Below are 17,383 nucleotides of genomic sequence, written 5' to 3' on the forward strand. Positions count from 1 at the left end.
TATTTGAGGTGTCGGGGTGGGGGAGAGCACGCACGCAAGTGGGGGAGGGGCAGGGAAAGAGCGAGCGAGAGACTCTAAACAGGCTCCTTGCTGTCAGCACCGAGCCCGACCCAGGGCTTGAACTCACGAACCGTGAGATGAGGACCTGAGCCAAAGTCGGAGGCCAGTCCACTGAGCCCCCAGGTGCCCCGAGCAGTAGAATCTGGAACTCCCCATGGGCACCTCTGCAGAGGGGGGAGAAGTTCTTGCTGCATGAACTCTGCCTCCTTTGGACATGAAGTGAGGAGGGGGGCCAGGGGGCTCACAGCCCCACCTGGAGCCAGCCACCAAACAGACGAGGGCTGAGAGTTGGTTGTGTATGCAAAGGCCAGTGGCCACAGGAGACATGGGAGTGGCCTCACGGGGCTCCCCTTGCTGAATTCCTGCAATTCCAGTGGTCAATGACCTGTCCATCTCGTATTGTTAGTGGTTGACAGTGGCCCCTGGGGACCCCCTGCTGCCTTCCGTCTGGGGGGCCCAGAGAGGCAGGGAGCCTTCCCTAGCACAGACGCGGGCAGCAGGAAGCCTCCACTTACCCACATGCTGGAGTCCTCCCCACCGCCCTTCCTGCGAGGGACTGAATGTGTGTCCCCAAAACTGCTATGTTCAAACCTGACGTCCAGGGGCAGCTGTGGGGCTCAGTCGGTTAAGCGTCCAACTCTTGATTTCAGCTCTGGTCATGTTCTCACGGTTTGTGGTTTCAAGCCCTGCATCAGGCTCTGCACTGACAGTGTGGAGCCTGCTTGGGATTGTCTCTTGGTCTCTGTCTCTGTCTCTATCTCTGTCCCTCACTGCTTTGCTTGCTCTCTTTCAAAATAAATGAATCAACATTAAAAAACTAGAAACCTAACATCCACTGTGATGGTATTTGGAAATAAGCTTTTGTGTGTGTGTGTGGGGGGGGGGGGGGGGGGGGGCGGTGAGTAGGTCATGAGGGTGGAACCCTCATGAACGAGATCAGCGTTCTTGGGGAAGACGCCCCAGAGAGCTCCCTCACCCCGTTCAGCAGGAAGACAGCTGTGAATTGGGAAGGATTTGGTCTTGGACTTTCCAGCCTCCAAAACTGTGGGAAAGAAATTTCTGTAGTTGATAAGCCCGCCAGTCTGTGCTGTTTTGTTACGGCAGCCCAAACGGACTAAGACACATTCCCACAGCCAGACCCAGTGGAGGTCTGCCCCGGAGGGGGCAGCTGATGACTGCCAAGGCCACCATGGGTCCTAGGGAGGGTCCACCAGGGCAGTGAGGAGCAAGGACTGTTCCAATCATTGCTTAGCGGATGTCCCGAGAGACTGAGAGAAAGCCAAGTTCATAAGCGCCTGGGACCTCCCTGGTGGCTGCAGCTCATGAGCCCACTGAGGACCTGAGAGCAGAAGCCACCGCATCCACTTGCCTGCTTTCCTGCCTCGGAGGCTCAAAGGGTGCTCACCCCTCGGGCGCTGAGGCTGACCATGACTGTCATCAGTGATGACACAACAGGCAAAGATAGCTCACAGTTACCGAATACCACGCTCCGGCTCTATTTCGAGCATCTCGTATGTATCGGCTCAATGAATCACATTGATTTGGGTCTGTCTTCAGCTTACAGATGAGGACGCTGAGGCCCAGAGAGGTGCAGTGACCCGCCCAAGGACACACTGCTAGTAAACAGCGAATAAAATGGCGGGAGGTCAGAGATGCAGGACAGAGAGATTACGGGGAGGAAAGCAGGAAGCGAGGTCTGCTCAGGAAAGGGACTACGAATGAGAGGCTGCGTCTTTGAGCCTCAGTTTCCTTGCGCAGGATGTGAACATGGCAAAACTTCCCTCTTTTACAGCACAGAATCCGAGAAGAGTCCAGTGGGTTAATGTATATGAAACTTCCCGAAAACCACAAATTGAATAGAGAAATGCAATGCATTATATTATTGGCGAATTTAACAAAAGAGAAGCTTCCGGAAGCGAGTGTGACAGTCGCGTGGAGCCCTGTGTGAAATGTAAGCAAACGTGAGCAATTAAAAATGGCTCTTTTCGGGAATAAATCTAAAACTCATTAACAGCCCGGACTTCATTTAGGGTTTGCTTTGGAATTTCTGCAACTTGGGGAGAACCGCTTCAGAAAAGTTTTAACTGTGTTAATTACATTACGTGCAGGCCATTTATTAGACACGATGTCAGGTTTAGATTAGTGAGCTGGGTGGTACCACACACACACACACACACACACACGCACACACACACACACACAAAAGTCAGAGAGAAACTATCGAACTTCTTTGTATTTTGTCTCTTCGTGGTGAAACTCTTTGGGGAAACCATGTGCCCAGCTCGTTAACGAATGGAGCCTGGAACACGCACTGTGTGTCTGTGGTATGATTCCGGGGCCCGTGTGAGTATCCTCTCTTCTACACTCGGATGCAGCGTCGGAAACAAACAGGAGCTGCGAGCACCCTTGTCCTCAGGCTCCGCTGCAGGCATTGGCCACCCTGAAGCACCCTGTTTTGTACGAATCCTGGGAAGGGCCAGCCGGAAACGCATCCGAAGATGCCAGAACGCAGGCGAGGCAGGTCACCGCACACCTGTAACCTGGGTGACGCGTCTACCGGAAGATTCAGCCGTGCCGATTCACTGCAGATGAACTGCACCAGATGGTGTGACTGAATCTTCCAGTGGACATCTGTTCTTACTGGGATTGGCTCCAGGAGCTCCGGTCCAGGAATCTCGGCACTCTGGGCCCCCAAGGAGCCTCCAAATTATACTCGGAGCAGAACGGCCATAACTCTCCACACTCCCTGTGTGTGTGTGTGTGCGTGTGTGTGCGTGTGTGTGCGTGTGTGTGTGCACGCGCCCCTTGCAGGATGACTTTGCAGTGCCACCACTCAAGACGCGGGGTCTCTTCCCACCCCTCAGATCTGAGCCAACCGAACGCAGCAGAAGTGACCTTATGTCAACGCCAAGCCTAGCCTCGGGAGGCGTGTGTACTTGGATCATTCCACCGCTGTGAGCGCAAGCCCCGGAGAGCCTGCTGCTTGAGGAGAAACAACGCGGATTCTACACCAGCCTAAAGCCAGGCAGCCTGCAAACATGGGATAGACACGTAAGTGCGCCAAGCCAGAAATGGAAGAACGCTCGGCCGGACCATAGATTAACAGGGAATAATAAATGCTCGTTGGTTTAAGCCCCTGAGTTGTAACGCATCACCAGCTAACTAATACGACGGCTGTCCCTCGCCTCTCTTCTTCCCCTCTACTCCACCTCACCGATTCAGGCCGCAGGACTGCATGTGAGCCTCAGTTTCCCTGCCTGCCACACCAATGCCTCACTAGGACTTGCCCCCTACAGGGCCCTAGAACTCTGCCTGATTCAAACCCAGCTCCTCAACACACCCAGGAGCCCAGGCAGGCGTGGTGTTCTTAGCGGACCACACGTGCCACCATCTTCTTGCTGTTGTTCCTAAAATTTCCACTTCTGCCTTCCAGTCCCTGCTTCTGTAAGCCATCCTCGGACTGGCTCCCTCCTCCACCCTCCTCCTTCTCTCCAAGGATGTGTTGTGTTGAAATCCTGGCACGATGATGCCACCCGAGCCCTGACACCGATAATTCAACGGGACCGAACTATTCAACGGAGCTCCCACGGGTTTCCAAAAGTTGTACAGCCGGAAGAACTGACACGTCAGAACACTCTGGAAGACACCCTCCCAGCTCACAGGTCCTGGTGGACGGGGAAGGCTTCTTGGAACCAATCAACACTGCCTGAGCCTGTGGCTGGGGACGGTGGGAGGGGCCACACCCACCTGAGAAGCATCTTGAGGAAACACGGCATCGAAGGCAAACATCTTAGGGGGAACTTGGTTGCCTCTCTTCTGGAAGACGTTTTGACCTCCGCAGGTCAGGGGGTCATACAGGGTGATCTGCTTCTTCCGCGGGTCCACCTTTAAGAAAGAGCTGGATTCGGAGGTGTCGCGGGCCAACGTGGAACAGATGCGAAGCATGACTTTCACCTGCAGGAAACAAAGGCGGGAAATGACGTGCAGTGACGTCGTTGGATACTTTATGATGGGGCACCCTCTATGCACTCTGGGGACACGAGCATCCACCGCGGCAGGGAACCTTCTCATGATGACACGGGTTAACGACATAACCTTCAGCGGGTTATGCGAAAACTGACCTGTTTGTAACTACCAGGTGGCATGTTTTGCTAAGTCCGTTACTTTCTTACAGAAACGGCACATCGTGTTCTTTATCTTCTTATTAATATAAACTGAAAATTAACTGTATGCTGGTGGGCCAGTCACACAGGCGAACAGGCAATCTGGATGGCCGAGGTTTGGGGGCTGGCGTAATTCCCTGGAAGAGGACTCCTCACAGATCGATAAACCACAGACATAAACGTTAGCTCCATAATTTACTCCTCGCCTCCGCTCATCAGGACTCTCGGAGACAAAAACCCACAGTTATTAGCGTCATCATTAAAGGCTTGTGAAATGGCCTGTTTTTAATGGCCAGCATTTGAAATGTGTTCCAAGGAGCAACGGTGAAAAAAGATTCGTACGAAACGTGTTATTTGGGATCCCATTAAGCGAGTGCACAGGAGTTGTCATTTCAGGGAAGGAAAACGCGTCTCAGTGGGAACCGGGAGCGGGTCCCTTTAACCCGCCTCCTGAGGAATTGACCACGGACCAGACACGACCGCCAGCCCGCTCCACCCCCACGGCCTAGCGGAGCACTCATGGAAATAAACCGCCTGCCCCCCGAGCCCTAAGGTGAGCCGAAGTCAAGCTGCAGCCTCACACACAGCTCTGGAGGCTCAAGTCCTGGGGAACTGGAAGGTGTTTGCGCCCTTATCAGCCTCTGCTTCTGTGTTGTTAGTTCAGTCCAAATGTGGCAGTGAGCACCTGCTATATTCCAGCACTGGGCTAGGCTCCCAAGACACAAAGGCTGGTGATACACAGGGTAACAGACAGAGAGAGACAGATGATTTTTTTTTCTTTTTTTTTTTAATTTTTTTTAAAGTTTATTCATTTTTTGATAGAGAGAGACAGAGCATGAGTGGGGGAGGGGCAGAGAGAGGAGGAGACACAGAATCCGAAGCAGGCTCCAGGCTCGGAGCTGTCACGGCACAGAGCCGGACGCGGGGCTCGAACTCACGGACCGTGAGATCGTGACCTGAGCTGAAGTCAGACGCCTAACCGACTGAGCCACCCAGGCGCCCCCAGATGATTTTTATAATACCACGTGGCGAACCCTGCAGCTCTGTAGAGGGTTCTTTTAAACCTCATCTCTGTGTCTTGCCTTCCTCATCGGATCAGTTGTCAGGTCTGATGAAATGTCAGTCAGGCAGTTTCGCAGAGAGGGGTTTATACATTTTTAAATAAAAGATCTCCAACGTGCAGAAATGCTCCGAGAATAATCTGCATTGTGCATAATGGAGCGAGGGCACCCTCCTGTTTATCTTCTCCCTGTCTGTTGAGACACGGGAACTGGCCTGCAATGTACAAGGTTGACGGGCACGGGCCTCGTCGGTTGCCCTGGCTGTGTCCCAGCGGTGCTGGTTCCCATCCCTTCAGAACAGCACTCAGGGTGGATCTGGAGGCCGGGTGTCACAGTGGAAGGAACCCATGGCTGGGGTGAGGCTCTCGGGGTTTAAATCCTGGTTCTCCCGCTGGGGGGGGCGGTGTCATATAACGATTCCTGCCATTTCCTGGGGGTCTATTGTGTGCCAGGGCGGTGCTGTCACCCAAAGGACATTACTGAGTCCGACACGCCAATGCATAGGTACCCTTGTCCAGATGAGACAACTAGTGCTCCAGAACTTGCCCCAAACCTCTGAAAATGTTCGTGGTAAGGCTGGGCTCTGATCCCACCTCTGTCTTGACACCAAAGCTCATACTTTTTACATCATGACAAGTACTGCCTCCCGTATGTGGTCCAGCCTCTTGGAGCCTCAGTGTTCTCACCTGTGTGATAGGGACGATGAGGCCTCTCTCAGGGGACCATGGGAAGAATGAAAGAAATTGACCTGCAGAGTAACCAGCGCAGGGTGGGTGCGTGATTCCTGTTTCTCTCCCTCTTCCTCCTTCCCCCATACTCGCCTTCCTCTGAACTGTGACATCCTAGCATTCTCCGATCACCGTGTTAGCGGTAAGGTTTTAGAACTTCTCGCCCCGGACGCCGGGTCCCGTGAATCACAAACGGGATGCCACGGGGGGATCCCCGCAGACAGCGCTAGGGATTACGCACAGGTCCTCGCAGGCTCCTATGAGTAAAACACCGTCACTGTGTGTGTGACAGCAAGCAGCACATTGGTCTACGTTCCATTCTGGCAATTCTCTCGTTCACTGTGAACGTCTCCGTGCTGATTTCAGCCCGGCTCGTGCGGGTAGATCTGCCCCAGTCACACAGCAGGTGTGCCCAGGGCACATATTCCAACGGCAACTTTTGGTAGTGTCTGGGGCCTCCGGGCTTTCCGTAAGCAAAGCCCCTCGCCCGGCCTCTGAGCGCTACAAGTCAAAGAGGATGCAAATGCCAGGCAGAACTGATGGAGTCACATGGCCCGCTGCTTTTCGATTTCACAATTTCACATGCAATTTCTGGGTAACCAGAGGTGCTGAATGTAAACTATGAGCTAAGCCAGGCAAGGGCCTGCATGGAGACGTGGGAGAGAAGGGGCTGAATTAGCGAGTCATTTGTCCGGGGGTGGGGGGGTGGGGGATGCTCCTGCATCGTAATGAAGTTCCGAGCCTGCCCTCCAATTTCTGCAGACAGGCTGACGGTGCTGGCCGCTGGTCTGGCCCAGGAGACACGCAGTCCTTTCAAGACCCACTGAACTCTGGGTGGGGGTGGGGAAATGCCATTCTTTCCCTTCGCAGTTCATTTAAATAAATGGATATTTTTTTTCTCCCCTTAAAGGAAGGAAATTAGGTTTTTCTGCTTGACTTCCTTTGTGCCAATTCTTCCCTCATTCCAGCACTTGGCGTTCGGCTTAATCCTCTGTAATTAAAGCGCTTTGAAGATACCACTTGTGATCAAGACGGTCCCCCGGACTTGCCAGAAGTTTTCATTTTTGTTGCAGATGCTGGTGGGTTCCCGGCGGCACCTGCTTCAGCCCTTCCTGTCCCTGCTGCTCCGGGGCACAGAGAGGGTCCCTGCCGTCACGAACACCCACAGCTGTCTCCCAGCTCTCAGGGCAGGGGGGACGGTCCCTGCTTTCAATCGCAAAGGCAGGACTGGCAAAATGAGATCCAGAAAACTAAGGCGCGGTCTGAGTGGACACATTCCAACGACAGGAGGTTGGTATTTCCTCGACCAACAGCCACCCTCAGTGGTCAAGACCCCACTTTTGCCTCATCTCTCTAATGGCTCGGCGGCCGGTGGGGCCGGCTGCAGCTCTGGGCGTCTTGCTCATCAACCACGGCAGCCCCCCTCCCTGGACGGCCCGAGACATTCCAGGAGGATTTGCGAGAGACTCATCGACAGAGGCAGAACCTCGCTCCTGGGCTGCGTGGACGCTCCATCACGGTGTGGCCACCACACGGGGGCTCCTGAGGGGTGGTCCCCACGGGCGCTCACTGTTGCCGCCACACGTGATCATGTGCACAGATGTTCGTGTCCATCTCTAGTCACGGAGAAGAGAACCCGGTGTGGACGCAGGGGGCTCCTCACTGCCCCTCTCTCTACCCAGAAGCTTCCCAGCTGGAGGTTTTCGTCAGACTCTAAGGAAGGCTCTGGCCAACGTGACCTTTGGAAGGCTCGCTCAGCAACAGAGAAGACCACGGATGGTGGTGAGGTTGGTGGGGGTGGGGAGAGACCACCAGTCACCATTCTCACGCTCCAGCTTTGTTTACACTCCTTTGTGGGGCCCCCGCAATGAAGGCCCCCAACAGACACACAGGAGACAGTGACTGGCCCCTGGACCGTGTCGCGGCCACGGGAAATGCTCAGCGCACCTGTGTCACCAAGGATACGTCGTTTCCCCTACAAGGCTAGAGGCTTCAGAGTCAATTAAGTGCTGACACCTTGCACGTCTTTTTACACTTTTATATTCTGAATCTCCTTACGTTGATGTCCAAGCCCACACTCTTTAAAAAAGTTTATTTCTTTTTGAGAGAGAGAGAGAGAGAGAGAGAGAGAGAGAGAATCCCAAGTAGGCCCTGTGCCATCAGTACAGAGCTAGACGTGGGGCTCAATCCCATGAACCGTGAGATCATGACCTGAGCCAAAATTAAGAGACGCTTAACCGACTGAGCCACCCAGGTGCCCTCCAGTCCACAGCTTTTTAAGAATCAGGTCAGTAGAAATGAATCAAGGTGAAGTCAGACCAACCTCACAAGAAATGCCATTTGGGCATCATTTTTGTCCTGATAGCAGAGTATTAGAGTTATCTTTGAGCCTTCCAGATCTGTTCTTTGTTTTTTTAATTAAAAAAAAAAATTTCAATGTTTACTTATTTTTGAGACAGAGAGAGAGAGAGAGCGTGAGCAGAGCAGGGGCAGAGAGAGAGAGGGAGACACAGAACCTGAAGCAGGTTCCAGGCTCTGAGCTGTCAGCACAGAGCCCGACCTGGGGCTTGAAACTCATGGACCATGAGACCATGACCTGAGCTGAAGTTGGATGCTTAACCGACTGAGCCACCCAGGCACCCCTAAATTTTTTTTTATTTATTATTTTGTATAGAGTGAGCAAGGAAGGAGCAGAGAGAGGGAGGCAGAGAGAGAGGATCTGAAGCAGGCTCTGTGCTGACAGCAGAGAGCCCGACTGAGCCACCCAGGTGCCCCCAGATCTATTCTTAAGTTCCTAAAACATGTCTGGGAAGGGTTCAAGGCAAACCAGAGCCCAGTGTGACAGGTTCGTCAAAATCCACCAACGAGAAAAGTGAACAAGTTGGATGGTTCGGAGAAGAGTCTGGAACCGAAGGGCGCGTCGGCTGAGACAGAACGGCCAAACCACAGAACCAGTCTGTTCCAGGACCCTGCGTCTTTCCCGCTGAGGCCGGCGCCTGCGATGGAGACGCTGAGGTTCCTTGTGACAGACGTGAGCCACGGAAATATCCATCACTCTGTCCTCTAGGCGACCTTGTCCGCCTCAGAAGAGAGAAAGCCAGAGTCGGTGCCCCAGCCCTGCCTGGTGGGAGTGGAGGCTGGACGTCCGCGGAGGGAGCACTGTGCTGACCTCACCGCACACCAGGGTGACTTTCCTGCTTTCCCTAGATTTTCAGGTGGGGTTCAGCTCTTGAGGGAGAAATGAGAGATAACAGAAGGGTCCCTGCATGGGATGAGCCAATCTCCTTTCTTACAGGTTCCAGGTGTGATGGGCACCACGGTGAGCTAGGAGCCAGGGGACTGGGTTCTAGTCCAAACGTCACCACCACTGAGCGGCTGTGTGACTTCAGGTGTGGACCCTGGCTTCCATACTCCTAAAGTTGGGCTGTTGTACCACCCACGACCCCTGTCTTGAAGGACAGGTGGGAAGCAACAAAGAAATAAAGGCAGAATATAAAGCACTACACACATATAAAATATTATTCAAGAAAGAAGAAAGGAAGAAAGAAAAAAGAAAGAAGGAAGGAAGAAAGAAGAAAGGACAAAAGAAAAAAGGAAGGAAAGAAGAAGGCATATTCCTCAAATCAACTAGTGTAAAATAGACTTTTCTACACCAGGTGAATGACATCAGAAGCCTTTCTACCAGCCTTAATTTTTATTTTATTTTTTTTAAGTTTATTTATTTATTTTGAGAGAGAGAGAGAGAGAGAGAGAGAGAGAATCCCAAGCAGGTTCCATGCCATCAGCACAGAGCCTGATGCGGGGCTCAAACTCACGAACTGCAAGATCATGACCCGAGCAGAGTTCGAGAGTTGGACGCTTAAATGACTGTGACACCCAGGTGCCCCTACCAACCTTAATTTTAAAACTGAAAGCAAAAAATTCTTGAATGAGCCTGCCCATACATAGTGACAGGAGTGACGGGATCAAATGACTTTCCTCCCTCCCCCCCAACAAATTAAATTAAAGACCAAGTGGTCTGCTTCTATCTTTTGCAAAGGTATGTGCTCCCTGTTGAATGTGATCTGAACCTCTAAAATCTGGATGTGGTGTTTCCCTTATTTCATTCCTTTCTTTCCTGTCTTGATCAGATGTTCTGGATATGCTCATGTTGTCTGCTTATGGCTCATTAGTCCCTTCCAGAAGATTCTCCAGACATTCTAAGAGAGATGATCGGAGGACAGGAGCCGTAAACAGTGTGCCCCCAGTATGTATTCTCAGCACTCTTACTTTTCTGACCTACCACGAAATTCAGCAACCCTTCACATCCTTCCGTGCTTAGGACATTCTGACAAATCTACTGTAAAAGTTTCCAAAGGGGATTAAAGGTGTAATTTTCCAGCTGTTATGTAAAGGACACTCTCCACTTTATAACCTAAGATTCTAGTGCTAACCCACCACCGACACACCGACCCCCATATACATGACTTTCCTTTCCCGTTCGATTTACCCAATGTGCCTGCTTGACCTGACAGACGAGCTGTTGGAAGTCTTGAATAACCCTGATCCTGGGAGGGATGGGTGGACGAGAGAGCCGTGCTCCTTAAGTTAACAGAGGGAACCTTTAAACATATCTGAGAGTTGTGTTCCATCCAAACATAGTTATCTTTACAGAATTATACAGATCCATGCATCACAGCTCAGTTACTTGCAGAATCAAACTAAATCAGACAGAGTTTCTTTGCACCAAACTACAATAGTAATCCTACTGACCCAGTCAAGGTTCATGGGGCCATTCCCCCAGAAAAGGTCCAGGGGAACAGGATCCGGTGCTGAGTCTGGGGGCTAGGAGGGCAGATGCCACGAGGCTGAGAGCTCCCCTGGCCTATCTGGGGGAGCATCTACTCTGTGTTGACAAAATCAGTGACTTCATCACTGACTCATCACCAGCCATCTGTACCACGGCCATAACTTCTTTACAAATTTTATTAAAAAATTTTTTGTAATGTTTATTCATTTTTGAGAGACAGAAAGACAGAGCACAAGTGGGGGTAGGGCAGACAGAGAGGGGGACACAGCATCCGAAGCAGGCTCCAGGCTCCGAGCTGTCCGCACAGAGCCCGACGCGGGGCTCGAACTCATGAACCACAAGCTCATGACCTGAGCTGAAGCCTGACACTCAACCAACTGAGCCACCCAGTAAAAGTTTTTAATAAAATTTATTTTGAGAGAGAGAGAGAGAGAGAGAGAGAGAGAGAGAGAGAGAACATGAGTGGGCAAGGGGCAGAGAGAGCGGGAGAGAGAGAATCCCAAGCAGGCTCCATACAGCACAGAACGTGACGTGGGGCTTGAACCCACAAACCATGAGATCATGACCTGAGCTGAAACCAAGAGTCAGATGCTTAACCGACTGAGCCACTCAGGCGCCCCAAATTTTATATTTACAGGGGATCTTCTCATCCTTATTTCCATTTGATTCCCCACAACAGCTTTATTAGGGAAACGTTAACATGGCCATTACCACCATCATCCTTACTTTAAGGGCAGTGGGTACTTAAGTGACTTGCCCAAAGCCAGTTGCCCGCTGGTGAAGGTGAAAGGGCAGGGGCCCCTGACCCACTCGCCCTGCAGTGAGCATTCTGGGTCAGATGGAGCCAGAGAAGAGGCTTGTCCCTTCCACCAAAGCCAGCAGAGCCTGAACCTGTTCATTGGGGGCTGGGCCAGAGCCGAACCCCCTTAAAGACAGGGTACTGTCCCTGCGCTGGGTGGCTGGCTTCTCAGGGGTGCCAGCGGGTGAGCTCATGTGGCGCCAGACGGCACATGATGAGCGGTGATGCCATCAGAGAGGGGAGATTTACATTATTAAAAGCCACGCTGGGAAAGGTGACAGGTGGTAGCACCAGAAAGCTAAGCGTGAGGGGAGCATGTGCAGGACCAGAAAATGGAGCCCAGTAATGAGATGTGCTCGCTAAGGAAGTGCTTCGGGGAGGGGGGGGAAGTTCCCCGAAGCCCCTGTCTGGTGCATGTGTCAGCCTCAGCCCGCAAGCCCAGCAGGGAGGAAGCATGGCCCGGAGGGGGTCTGCAGCCAGGGAAGGGCTGCTGGGGGCCAGGCAGCCTCTGGGAGTGAGGTCCTTCACTCCAATTAGCAGGCCGGGGAAAAGCTGGCCAGGCTGGGAGGGTGGAGGCAGGCACGTTTCAGGGGCTGGTCTGGCAGCAAGGACTGGAATTGTGACAGCGGCCTACATACAAGAGGCCCCATCTCTTAGCTCATCGTGTTAGGGAACTCATTTCGAATGGATGAGCGGGTTTTAAAACGCATCCTAAGACACAGTCCTTCTTGGGTCCAAAGCGAAGTGGGACGTGGGGTTCTCGGGCGTCCCTGGACGAGCAGCTCCAAGGCTAAGGGCACTTGCTGTCTGCCTGGCCTCCCTAGGACCATGTGGAGGGTAGCCTGGAGGCTGGGGCACACGCTCTGCCCACAGGCTGCCTGGGTTTGGGCTCTGGCTGCACCGTTTACCGCGCTGTATCTGCATGAGTGATTTAACCTCCCGCAGGCCTATCTAGAAGCTCGTCCTGACAACAGTACCTTCCTAGCGGGGTTACGGTGATCATGAAAAGAGCCGCTTATGACTGTGCTGCTACATGAGTGTTTAATACATGCCAGCTATTCTTTTTTTTTAATTTGTTTTCAATGTTTATTTATTTATATTTGAGAGAGACACAGAGCACGAGCAGGGGAGGGGCAGAGAGAGGGGGAGACACAGAATTCGAAGCAGGCTCCAGGCTCTGAGCTGTCAGCACAGAGCCCGACACGGGGCTCGAACTCACGAACCGTGAGATCATGACCTGAGCCGAAGTCGGACGCTCAGCCGACTGAGCCACCCAGGTGCCCCCACAGTAGCTATTCTTACTTTATAATAATTATATTATGTGGTGTTCTATTACTATGATAAAAATTTAGTATTCTTTTAATGTTTATTTATTTTGGGAGACAGAAAGAGCGTGAGCAGGGGAGGGGCAGAGAGAGAGGGAGACAGAATCCCAAGGGGGTTCCTCACTGTCAGCGCAGAGCCCGAAACAGGGTTCAAACTCATGAAGCGTGAGATCATGACCCGAGCTGAAATCAACAGTCGGACATTTAACTGACTGAGCCACCCAGGCGCCCCTGAAATTTTAGTATTTTAAAAATTTATAATATACATGTACAAATTACTATTGTTGAGGGTATGAGTCTACTGGAAAGATCATAGACTTTAAAGTCAGATGCCAGCTCTTACCAGCTGTGTGACCGTGCACATATTATTTTATTATTTTATTTTATTTTTAAGGTTCATGTGGTGAGAGTGTGAGCACGTGTGCACATGCGTGGCAGAGGGGCAGAAAGACAGGGAGAGAGAGAACCCCAAGCAGGCTCTTCACTGACAGCACAGAGCCCGATGCAGGGCTTGAACTCACAAACTGTGAGATCATGACCTAAGTCGAGATCACAAGTCGGTTGCTTAACCGACTGAGCCACCCAGGCGCCCCTAAACATATCATTCTAACGTAGCTTTCTCATCAGTAAAATGGGGATAATAATCCCTACGTGGAAGGATTTACGTGATTCTTAGGCAAAGAGTCGTGCTAAGCCCTTGGCACAAAGCAGGTCTCCATAACGATCGCGGTCACGTTGAACCCACACACGTGGTGGCCCTGTGAGAGCATACGCCGCCAGGAACCTAACACAAGGTCACCCCTCTCCCAGCAATGCCTTCAACCACCTCTGACCCAGGGGTTCAGGAGACCGTGAACCTTACTGGTTTATGCCACACAAGAGGCCTGGAGACACAAAGTGTCACCCCACTGCTGCAGGACGTTGCCGAGGCCACCTCGCCCCGGGCCCACCAATGTTTACAGATCCAAGGTTAAGCTCAGGACTTCCAATTCCCAGCCTCTCTTTCTTCTGCCTGAATTTTGGTAAATCCTGGGGAAGGGGCAACTGCAGATTTTTCCGAATGCTGGGAAGGAAAACTACAGTGGCTAGTTTGTGGTTACTATAGTTATTTTATCTTTTGAAATACCCCATTGCAGAGATAAAACGGCACAGAAGGACCTTCTGAGAGAGGAGCAGTGGGCACCCCTTGCATCAGAGTTCTTTCAGGCGCACACAGCTTGGCACTGGCACTTACTGTTAATAAGGGCCCATTTACCGCTAAAGCTCACTCATGTGTGACGACTGCACAGCTAAATAGTCGATCTGTCATTAAATAGCGGACGCTCAGGAAATGTCACATCTGCCGACGCAGACCCCGTCTGTCGCCAGAGAGGTGCTGTCTGCCTTTGGAAACACCAGCACAAAAGGGAAAGTTACTTTTCTTTTTCTGCAGCCCGTTTTATTATAAATATGAAAACTGCAGCTCGCTAAGCGGACACTTGACGCTGTGTCTGGACCTCACTGCTGCGTCCTCCTGGGCCTGGGACTTTTTACTATCCCACGGCTTCCGGTCTAGGGAAGTGACATCCAGAACTCTGAGAATAAGTCGAGTGACCCAGTCTAGGGACCACCTAGAAATACCAGCTGCCAGATACCGCGCGGAATCCGGGGAAACGCCGTAATAAACAACCTGTTGTCTAAAACAAAAAGCCATTCTTGCCATCTAATAATTAGGTATGTACCTTTCTTTTTTTTTAACTTTTTTTTAACGTTTATTTATTTTTGAGACAGAGAGAGACAGAGCATGAACGGGGGAGGGGCAGAGAGAGAGGGAGACACAGAATCCGAAACAGGCTCCGGGCTCTGAGCTGTCAGCACAGAGCCCGACGCGGGGCTCGAACTCATGGACCGTGAGATCATGACCTGAGCCGAAGTCGGACGCTTAACCGACTGAGCCACCCAGGCGCCCCAAGGTATGTACCTTTCTGGTATTCATCTCTGACGCCCGTTTTCGATATGAAACGATCACTTAGGAGCACTGTCCGTTCAGCATTAAGACTTTGCCGGCCTCTAGGCTGCTTGCCTGGCAGTGGGAGCACAGGCATCCTTGGGGCCCACAGGGAAGGTGGGTTCAGAGCAAGTGGGGAATCCTTTCCTTAAAGAACCGTGATACGCGACCCCCAAGCCTGGGCTCTTGTCCAGTCTGGAACCCCGTAGCCTCAGTCTCAGGCAAGAGGAGAATCAGGTACGTGTCCTAGTGAGAACAGGCATCCGGGGAACTTTGGGGTCAAGGGGCTGAAATCTGGAACAGGCTTAGCTGAAAGTTAGGAAGTTGGGTAAATTAACCTGCATGGAAGGCTGACAGGCACTCAGTGGACTGCCGCACCGAGCCCTACGTTGTCACGACCCCCGTACGCTGAAGAAGGGGAGAACGGGCTAGAGGAGCAGAAAGACGCCAAGCCAGTCCCAAGTCCCGGGCCCTCGGTAAGTCTTAGATTTTCATCCTCAATAAGAAAGAGTACGAGGGGCGCCTGGGTGGCTCAGTCGGTTAAGCGTCTGACTTCGGCTCAGGTCACGATCTCGCGGGCCGCGAGTTCGAGCCCCGCGTTGGGCTCTGAACTGATGGCTCAGAGCCTGGAGCCTGCTTCCGATTCTGTGCCTCCCTCTCTCTCTGCCCCTCCCCCGTTCATACTCTGTCTCTCTCTGTCTCAAAAATAAATAAACGTTAAAAAAAAAATTAAAAAAAAAAAAAAAGAAAGAGTATGAGAGTGCACTAACCCTGGCATTAGCCACAGTCACCCCGATTCCTTGTCTGTCCATTTCTCTCCTTAGAAGTGTACCTGTGCTGTTCCACTACACACGCGTGAAACACACACTGTTCCCACTGGGGGGCCACGGGGGCAGCCCGGTATCGTGACGTAAAAGGGATTCCATTTTGGATTACTTTATTTTCAAGTCGTAGGCTTGGAACGGAAGCAACTGTCACCCAGTTCGGCTCCAGTGAGCCCCAGGCTTGTTGAGGACGATGGCATGGGACAGACTTGGACAGCCCGCGGGGGAGGTAGGTGATGCGCTGGAGAGAGGAGGGGGTGAAGGCCAGCCGGGGGTAAGTGTGAAAGAGAAACTCCTGCCCCCTCTGGCCAGGGGTGAGCCGCTGGCCCTTTGGAGTCCCCCTCCCCGCCCCTCTGCTTGGCAGAGAAGCCATCGCTGGTGGCAGGACCCATGTTCAAAGCAGAACGGGGAATTCTAATAGCGAGGATTATGCGGAGGACATGTTTTCTCTTTCTTTTTTTTTTTTTAATTTTTTTTAACGTTTATTTATTTTTGAGACAGAGAGAGACAGAGCATTAATGGGGGAGAGTCAGAGAGAGGGAGACACAGAATCTGAAACAGGCACAGAGCCTGACGCGGGGCTCGAACTCAAGGACCAGACCGCGAGATCATGACCTGAGCCGAAGTCGGCCGCTAAACTGACTGAGCCCCCCAGGCGCCCCTCTTTATTTTCTTTTTAAAATGTGGGTGTACAGGGGCGCCGGGGGGGCTCAGTCGGTTGAGCTCAGGTCACGATCTCACGGTCTGTGAGTTCGAGCCCCGCGTCGGGCTCTGGGCTGACAGCTCAGAGCCTGGAGCCTGCTTCGGATTCTGTGTCTCCCTCTCTCTCTCTCTGCCCCTCCCCCACTCTCTCCCAAAAATAAACAAACATTAAAAAATAGAATGCGGGTGTAGAGAATGAGATGGAGGTCAAGGATGAACATGTGCAGGTGCGGTCTTTACCTAACCGCATTCTCCTCCAGGGTGCATAGGGTAGGGTGGGAAAAGAACAACCCAACAAATTAAAGCAGGTCCCCGCGTTCCAGCAAGTGACTAGAAAGCTGGGGTGTGGAGGAGGCCTGGGAGGGCAGCGTGTGTTCCCTGCGGGGCAGGGGGGCTTTGGCAACCTTAACCCAGAGGCACCTGATCGGGAAGAGGCACTCCCGAGCTGGAGCATTTAAAAGCCCTCCGGGTACGTCGAATCTGAAGGAAACGCCAGAAGCATTTTGCCTACGCTGCGATGGGTGGTCTGCAGCCTCAGCTTGCCGAGCTGTAAAAGCTAACTTTGCGTTGGTCCCACGGAGACGCTCCCCAGGGCCTTTTGTATCGTATGGAACCTGCTTTCCTCCAAGACCAGGATGCAGAGGGAGGCTCCATCGTGGCTCCATAGAAGGGACGCTGCCACCGGCTGTATGGCATGGCGGTGTCCTCATCATGGAGCTCTGCTCCTGGAACCCGGCTTGCAGAGGGCTGTTTCATCCTGCCTTCTGGGGGACCTACACCTGCCCTCTTTGTATTTAGGGCGAGCCTGAGCCGCTGTCCCCTAGTCAGATCAGGGTGGACTTAGAATCTCAGCAGCTTGCCCAAGAGACACAGACCATCAGAACGAGGCCGGTCGCTCCCCCAGACTCCCGGCCACCCCCAAACCAGTCTGGTGTATAAACATCC

At 52.4% G+C, this 17,383-nt stretch overlaps 1 protein-coding gene across 4 annotated transcripts in view; it reads right to left on the bottom strand.

Annotated features, from left to right (window-relative positions):
* KIF26B (kinesin family member 26B) overlaps window positions 1-17,383 on the bottom strand; it is a 464,762-nt gene that overhangs the window by 80,145 nt on the left and 367,234 nt on the right. For all 4 annotated transcript variants that reach the window (XM_042924645.1, XM_042924648.1, XM_042924647.1 and 1 more), the window contains one exon: window positions 3,808-4,014. In XM_042924645.1, the coding sequence (XP_042780579.1) occupies window positions 3,808-4,014 (207 nt within the window). The remainder of the gene's footprint in view (window positions 1-3,807; window positions 4,015-17,383) is intronic.

The sequence above is a fragment of the Panthera leo genome, chromosome F3 (genome assembly GCF_018350215.1).
Source record: "Panthera leo isolate Ple1 chromosome F3, P.leo_Ple1_pat1.1, whole genome shotgun sequence".
In the NCBI taxonomy this organism is placed as follows: domain Eukaryota; kingdom Metazoa; phylum Chordata; class Mammalia; order Carnivora; family Felidae; genus Panthera; species Panthera leo.